We start from the raw sequence: 8,666 nt of genomic DNA, 5'->3' as shown, positions 1-8,666 counted from the left end.
TGATCTAGCACCTTGATACTCCCAAGGGTTTGCTGAGATGCAGAATCTCTGACAAAGTTGCACCTTTGGCCATCTAGCTTTCCTGTTACGTAGACACTATGCGTGCTTGACATTTTACACCTAGCTGTTGGGACTTTCACGATGGGGGTTGGTGGGCAATCCTCAACATCAACCACTATTGGTTTCGCTGAGGCTGACTTATTGGTAGTATTCTTCTTACACTGGCTCCTCACATGTCCTTGTTCTCCACAGTTCCAACAAACTTTCTGGGTAGCAGCCTTTCCTGCCCTGGTATCTTCCCTGTGTTGAAGTTGCCGGCATTAAGCTCTTTTGTGCCCTGGTTTGTATTAGTGCAAGCAAAGTCCTTCAAACCTCTCTGAAAGCTGACCTTTTGTGACCTGATGACTGTGCCAACCTTGGTACCTCTGTGCTGGACTTAACATAGGATTCGAATTCAAGAGCTCTGGTCATTGCATCCTTCATAGTAGAGGGGTGTGATTGCTTTACTTGTATCTTCAGTTGTGGACAGTCCAAGGCGTCTACGAACTGATCCCTCAGCAACAACTTGTGGACATTGGGTGGTGCAGTTGGGTAGGCCTTGTGTGTCATATTTTCCAACTCCTGTGCCAGCTCTTGCAGGCTCTCCCCTTTAGCACGGACTGTCGTTCTGAACCTAGTCCTGTATACTTCGGACTGATTTTGAGTTCCATACCTGAGTTCTAGAGCAGCTACCAGTGCTCTATAGTTGTGCCTGTCGTCTGCTGACAACTGTCCAAGTATTTCCAGTGGTTGTTCCTTCAGGCTTGTTGCCATGTACACTGATTTCTGCTCCTCCGTCCATCCATTCATTTCTGCCAGGAGCTCAAATTGTGCTCTATATGCTTCCCATTGAATTCCTGTGGCTTCCTTCATTCTAGATCACCCCTATTGCTGACACTCATGTCTGGGATGAGACTTCTGATAGGACTGAAGATATCTGCATTAGGGTTTAGTTGCGGAGTCTGGAAGGGGCTTCCCGTTGTCTAGGGCTGATTAGGTCGATGGCTAATATATCCTCCTTGTGTAAAAGACAGTAAATCATCCTTTAATGTATTTAATTTACTTTGAAATTTACTAATGTTTTCCATTTGTACTTCTTGTCACTGTTGTTGACTTTCCTGCAACTGTTGGAGACTTTCTTCCTGTTTCCTTTCTTGTTCTAGTTGCCACTGCTGTAATCTCTTATCTTGTTTATTTTGCTGTTCGAGCTGCCACTGTTGCAGGTTTTCTTGCCACTGCTGTTGTCTCACTTCTTGTTTCTTTTCTCGTTCTTTTATTTTTTCCTCCAACAATTGCTGTGATCTCTCTTCTTGTTTCTTTTGCTGTTCTTGTATTGCTGCCATCAAATCTGCTAAGCTGTAGTTTGATTTGCCACTTCTCATTTCCAATTTTTTTCTCTTTTCCGTCCCACTCTCTGACACCAATTTGTTACGTCTCTGTTCGTTTGTTAATTTTCCGTAGAAATTCTTTCCGAAGAACTTCAACAATACAAGTCTTTTCTTAAATAAAACTAGTTTATTCTTTCTCAATACAACTTTGCAATACACTTAATTTCCACAGTCAATTTTACTTAAACACATGCTATAATTCACAACAATTCACGCACTTTACTTACGACTTGACTCGATTGTCTGTCTCCCTATCTCTCTGTCTGCTATGTAATTAATTATCTCACTTTATTTGCCGCGCTTATATACAAGAATAGAGGGCGTCTAGAATGCACTCGCCTCTTCATGAACCTTCTACACTTATCACGTGTTAACAGCGTCACATGACCTCCGCTGTCGTAACAATATGTATGTTTTATTATAATAAAGTACTGTACTATCTATATGCAGAGTAGTTATTTATTGTTAAATTATATCACTAATTTAAACAACTGTGTAGAACAATAATATATCAGCTATTTCAATCATTGACTATCACATATGTACATTGAATCACGCTTTTGAGCAGTCTGCCAGTATCTGTGGCCTGTCCTGGAGATGTGTAGAAAGCCATCTTGTCTTCCATCGATGATGTTCTTCGTCAAAAATATCAGGATTTGGCAAATCTTCCCTGTAAAAATCTATAGCTTCGTTAATATCAGAGACAGAAAACTCTTATGCGAGTTTTTAATGGCACGAGTTTCTTAACCGATACTGCTTTCTTTACAAGTGCCTCAATCTGGAGGAAAGATTACTGATAATGTGGTCATGAAAAGGAATGGTTACTGTTTTTTTAAAGTAATCCTCCACGGAACTGTGTTCTGCATTTGCACGTTGGGCTTGTCATTGATTAACTCGTAGCATGCTAACATTAATATTAGCTTTGTTTGCAATATTATTGCTGTGTGCTTGAAGATACGACGTGAATAATAGTCTACTTCCACTGTTAGTGAAATCAGTTCTCTGCAGCATTGTTCTATTAGGGAAACACCAGAAACAAAAATACGGGGTGTCGACCCCCCCCCTCCATGCGTACGTGCGTGAAATGTATTATTAGACCTTATAAAGAAAGCGCCAACTCTTCTGAGCGATGGACTACGAAGCAAAGGTACTTTTAGACTAAATAAATAAAGATGTTGTAAAGAGTAACGCTAGGTGTGTATGTATGTGTAAAATTATTTTTTTGGTTTTAGTAGTAAGGAGTTCCTTAACGTATATATTTTAGTAATGAACACTGGTTACTTATTACAAATTTTGACAAAATGGAAAAGAGGCCCTTGTGCATCCACAATGAAATGAATAATTTAGCACAAATTAAGTCATTTCTTAGAAAAAACGTGGACATTTTCTGTTACTAACAGTTATATACTTAGAAAATTAAGTCACTTTAAGCTTTTCTCTTTATTACACAGATAACAGCGACGACGGTACTACAGGCAAAACTGTGTCACGTGACGCTTCGAAAACCTAATGACTTCTAACTGGTGTGTCATGTGACGGAAGAATGTGTTAAGACTCGCAATTCGAACAAAGCCTTATTCATGTAATCGACTGCGAGAGGCTTAGCGGCAATACCGCTTTGCTATTAAATATTGCGTTTTAATTAACGCGAGTTTCCTTTTGTAACTATAGAAAGGAGAATCTCTAAGTAATGCGAATCGACTAATGTCATTGCCTCAATATTTTTGTTTTACACTAAAAGTATCATTAGGAGAAAAAACTTAAAAACGCTGTAAACAAGCCACTGATAGTTGCCAAGTAAATGAATGTCCAAAAATCTTAACAAACGGACGTTCAAAATCTAGTATGTGGTCAGTCTCCAACGTCGGATGACAGAACGAAAACAACAAAACATTTTCGATCGACTTTCGTGAAACTTGTCTCATTTGTTTGTAGATTTGTAGTGTCATGTGAGGTTGAAACTATTTTACAAATCTTAACAAATTTGATTTAAATATTAGTAATACATAATTTTTGATAATCGTCAAATGGGTAGGTTCCATGGTTTCTCATTGTTTTCAAAAAAGTTGTTAGAAGTAACTTAAAAACAAAAGATAAATAATGAATTAGTATCATTTACATTAATTTAAAAAATTCTGAAGAAGCACTTATAAAACGTACAATAAAAAATTATATGATCTAAGTTAGAATGTTTTTCTCTTCAAATCCTACGACATTTTTATGAAGATGCTAATGCACTTTGCGACTAACATTATGGTCAAATATTTGTTTATTTTACTTGTCATGAGAATCTGATACAAAATGCTTCGACTCTTTACGGTTTTCTTTAAAATATGTGAAATTTTCACCAGGTTTATACTGCAATTTAAATATGTATGTATCCACCTGCGTATAATAATGCTACGTAACTTGTCTTTATAGTAAATCCGTTATAGGCGAATTGCATAATGGAAATTTTAACGTTTCAATTTTGTAATATTCGACCATATTAATTGTCAGTCTGGTCATAATTAAATAAAAAATTGATTTCTACCACCGAGAGTTCCTAGTGATGTACATATCCATTTATATGATTCTGGATTCCGATTTTATATTTATATGCACACATTATGTGCTCTTGGTACTTCTTGGAAAAGGTCTCGCGTTTATGAAGAGTAACACTAGGTGTATATGTATGTATAAAATTATTTTGTGGTTTTAGTAAAAAGAGTTCCTTAACGTATATATTTTAGTAATGAACACTGGTTACTTATTTCAAATTTTAACACAATCACTTGCAATTGCTAAAATTTTAGGCACGTATGTTCTCGCTCTCTTCTGTTCTATACGTTTAGATCAGGTACTTAGTAATGATTATTCAATGCCCATCTTATTTGGCAAGTTAAATGCGGTTAGAATAATTTTAACGTAAACAATTTCCACAAACTTTCCTTACTATATATATATACATATTATAAGTAAGTTCTAAATTTTAGGTCATTTTTATTAACAAACTGGTGCAATTTCTAATCATATTTTGCCAAACATATCTAACGTCTATATGTTTTGTTTTTAAAACATACATTTTAATCAAAAGCCATAAAATGGATATTATAATTATTATCTGGTTTATATTACTTCAGTTTGATAAAACACTATTCTGTTAAAACACTACTGTTTACTTCCATAACTACATTCTTACCATTCAGCAAACTTTTTATGTTACAACCAGCTTGTAGTGTATTTTAATCAGTATATCTGTTAATGCAATCATTACCAGTACTTGGAAAATAGACAGCATAAAACTGAGTAAATAAATCACAACTTACGAAATCCAGTTTCTTTATTTATTCAATTATCTATCCACTGAACACACAACTGGTTAAAGGATATAACCAAATATCATTTTAAAAGCAACTGTATTTTAGTCAGTAATGTTGGTTATCAAAAATGGTACTGTGTCATAATTGAATCAAAATGAATAAGAGAATCATTATGCTGTAATAACTAGTAACTAAACACATTAAAAAGCATGTATATGATCAAAGACTATTAATGATTATCAATACAAAAATATTAAAATTTATGAATATCATTGCTTAGAGGGAATCAAAACATTTATTATTGAAAACACATGGTAGATAGTATGATAAAAATTTGTACTGTTTTTCATTTGTAAATTTCCACCTTCAGCCAATGACTGTAAAGATATAGTAATATTTATTACATCTTTTCCCTTTATTTTTAATTAGTGCAGATTTATTAAACTGAATTAAGGATAAATAACACTGACAATGTTTTCTACTAACTTCTGCCTCGTTTCTTTTTCTTTTCGGTGACCTTTCATGTCTTTCCATATCTCAAATGCACTTAATAAATTCATCACTGCAAAAAGATGTTTTATGCTTTATTTCATAAGTAAATTGTTCCTAAACCAAATTTCTTTGACTGTATGGTCTCAATTGGATCATTAATATGACTGCAATACACCTAGCAAACCATAAATGAAAAGTAATGTCTAAATTAATATGTTGACCACAAAACTGTTACAAACAAAATAAAGTACCATGAAAATCCAACATGCTGGCCTTAAAACTGGATAAATCCAACAAGATAGCAAAGAAAACTTTAAGATTCTATAAAACTGGACACAGTACTAACACTTGGATGACCAAAGTATTATGAATTTTAGATTAAACTGTTGAAACTATAATTGATATTGATATTTCTCATACTAATGTGGGTCCCTTTTTTTCCTGTTGTAGAATAAGAGTAACAAATTTCTTACAAATTATTAAACAACAAAGTGAGAAATATATCTAAGTTAAAACAGTTATAAAACAACACCCAACAAAATTATTTTGCAAGTTTCAAACCAGTACCAGAACTTGTACCAAAATTCACCTTTATAATTGTTTTTCTACCATGAAAAAAGGACCTTTTCAAGAAAATCATGTTTGCTGATCTTCTAATATCTTTAGTTATTAACATATAATATTGGTCCCAATATAAAACAAAGAACTTTACATGTTAAAATAAGTTACAACAAACAACATGAAAAATTGCTCCTTCTATCCTTGTATTTATTGCTAGTTTGTCATTGACTTAATCTGATTCATGAACACCTATAGTAACCAGAATAACAAGTCATAATTTCGATATTTTACTGCCTAAATAAAACTCTGCGACCTTAATATGCCTGTAAAAAAGAAAAGAAAACTCAGTCCAACTTTCTGATGCCCAACAAAAGCTTTAACCTTATGTAATTAAAGAAAATTTCTAAATGGTCAATGTCGTTGACTTGCTTTCCAGTTGGTTGTTGTACTAACTACAAAATAAAATAAGACATAATTTACAATAAAGTACCTTGACTTAGATAATTATGTTAACAAATGTTATCTAATTAATATGTGTACTGAAATATGAGAACTAAGTATGATCAAAAATTGCAGTTAAAGAAACAAGATAAAACAAAGCCCTTCAGTCAGCAGGTAATATGTTTCTTTGTGTTAGGTATATAATATGTTTAGAATAATTAAAGACGTTTCTAAATAAACGTTTCCATTATAATGCTTTTAGTTAACATTTTATAAATATCATTCCCATAAAATTTTCTTAAAAGTTAATTAAGAGTGCAATACAATATCTCACTTACGAATTGAAATATTACAAGTACTTGTGATAAAAGCATATATCATTTACAAATTAAAATAAATAAAATCTAGAAGTGATTCATCACTTAAATGACAATATTTAGGTAAACTATTTTTCTAACTGAGTAAGGAAGGCAGAGATCTTGATTTTAAGTACAGTCATTTGATGCAATAGCATTGCTTAGATGATATAAAAAACACAACTTACACAGATAAACATCATTCAAACATAAACTTTGAAAATACTGATAGCAGTAGACTAATGTCCATAAACTCTCTGAACACATACAAAATTTAGTGTCTCAACCCATTTCAGTATTAGTTCGACATCAGGTTTAAGTGTAAATCAATTTTATATGTTGTTGTGGGTCATCAACCTTTCATATTATTTATATAACTTGTACTTTGTGTATTTCTTATGAGTTTTTCCATCTCAGTTATATTTTCCTGGGAGTTTTAGAACTTTTCTTTTGTAATCCATTGCTTAATATATCCATTATATTAAATGTCAAAGGGAAATATACACAACCATTTCTTTAATTTGTTTTTCTAACATTTTTTATCTACTCACCTCTGCTTCTCACACTCTCACAGTTTAGTTCATCACTGTTGTCTCTACAATCATTTTGTCCATCACAACGCCAGACAGGTGGAATACAGATGCCATTGTTACAACGGAAGTCATCGACAGCACACTCTAGAAAAATGCAGATAATACAAAAATTAAAGAATTTAATGTTACAAAATCCTTAAATATTATAAACAAAATGAAGAAGTGATTCACACAATGTAATTAACTTAAATAGTAGTGGAAATATTATAACAGTTGTCTGTTACATTTACACTGAAGATCTAACTGAACATAAATTCAGCACAGGCTGAACATAAATTTAAGAGATACAAGATGCAATTTTGACAAGAACTTCGATAACACAAACATAGATTTCATTAATTAACATGAAAAAAGTTCAAATTCTTTAGTTATGTGTAACATTTATATGACAAAGCACTTTCTTTAACTATTAACCTTATTCAGGTTTGAAATGATTCATTGTTGAATATTTTACCACACTTGTACACTTTTTTAAACAAGTTGGAAATGTAAAAATGTGTGGATATTTATTTGTCAACTGATAGACACTAGCCAAGTTTCATGGTAAAACATGTAAAATTTTTCCTGCTCACCTCTCTTGGAACACTCCCTTTCATCACTTCCATCAGTACAATCAGCTTGGCCATCACAAACCCATCTTCTAGTGATACATCCTGAGCCATCTATGCATTGAAAACGGTCAGGTTCACATGCTGTAGGAGTATAAAGTTTGGTGGTGAGTTAAATGTCATATGGAAACATATCATTTGAAATTATATCAAAAAACACTTAATAATGAGTATATGTCAGGAAACTTACTTTTTAGTTTTTATATATAGTAAGTAAATATATGAATGTGTTGGGCTAAAGATTCTTCTACAGTAAGTGTCTGTGACTTGTTGGCAATAAATTAAAAAAATAAACGAACAGTACACACTCCACTTGTTTTCAAAATAATATATATACATTTGGAACAAGTTAAACATATGTTCAAAAATTCCTTACACAGGTCATAGTTATATCTTAAACACTATATAGTTCTCTTCTTCTTGTCAAAAATTCACTTAGACCTATTCAATTGCTTTAGAATTAAGATGACAAGTTGAATTATTTTTCTCTATTTCTGTCACCAGACTATCTGTGTATAGTTCACTTATGTTGTCATTGAGTTACCAAAGTTGTATCCTGTACTTCAAAAACTGTCTGCTCCTTTTTCGTATTTCCAAGAATTGTCTGCCTTTTGTCAAAGTCCACACAGGCTGGTTCAATTATGTAAGAATTTTAGATATAATTCTTTCACCAATTATCAAAATAAAAGGCTTTTACTTATACTTCTTAATAATATAAATATATACTGTGTTGTTGTTGGGCTTAGCATTCTTCTACAGTAGGTGTCTGTGACTTGTTGGCAATAAATTCAACTATAAATGCTCATTATATATATATTCAGAACAAGTTAAACGTATGTACAACAAATTCTTCACGCTATAGAGATTATAGGCATATCATAAACAC

General features: G+C 32.6%; 2 protein-coding genes across 5 annotated transcripts in view; one reads left to right on the top strand and one right to left on the bottom strand.

Annotated features, from left to right (window-relative positions):
• The window catches only part of LOC106466200 (cAMP-dependent protein kinase inhibitor gamma-like), a 41,720-nt gene that overhangs the window by 24,057 nt on the left and 8,997 nt on the right, over nt 1-8,666 (top strand). For 3 of the 4 annotated variants that reach the window (XR_002612139.1, XR_001291253.2, XM_022394158.1), the window contains exon 3: nt 2,879-3,949. The exons of the other annotated variant lie outside the window; for it this stretch is intronic. Coding sequence is in view for 1 of the 3 variants with exons in the window: in XM_022394158.1 (XP_022249866.1) it covers nt 2,879-2,937 (59 nt within the window). In the remaining 2 variants the exon portion in view is untranslated. Of the gene's footprint in view, nt 1-2,878; nt 3,950-8,666 lie in introns of those variants that run through there. 4 annotated transcript variants of the gene reach the window in all.
• Nucleotides 4,282-8,666, bottom strand: part of LOC106466201 (atrial natriuretic peptide-converting enzyme-like) — a 27,003-nt gene continuing 22,618 nt past the window's right edge. Inside the window, exons 9-11 of the mRNA XM_013926444.2 lie at nt 7,745-7,864; nt 7,131-7,256; nt 4,282-6,234 (exon numbers count right to left, since the gene is read on the bottom strand). Of these exons, the coding sequence (XP_013781898.2) occupies nt 6,194-6,234; nt 7,131-7,256; nt 7,745-7,864 (287 nt within the window). The 3' untranslated portion in view covers nt 4,282-6,193. The remainder of the gene's footprint in view (nt 6,235-7,130; nt 7,257-7,744; nt 7,865-8,666) is intronic.

This window comes from Limulus polyphemus, unplaced genomic scaffold (genome assembly GCF_000517525.1).
Source record: "Limulus polyphemus unplaced genomic scaffold, Limulus_polyphemus-2.1.2 Scaffold2185, whole genome shotgun sequence".
NCBI classification, from domain to species: Eukaryota; Metazoa; Arthropoda; class Merostomata; order Xiphosura; family Limulidae; genus Limulus; species Limulus polyphemus.
This window is presented reverse-complemented; position numbering and strand designations above follow the sequence as displayed.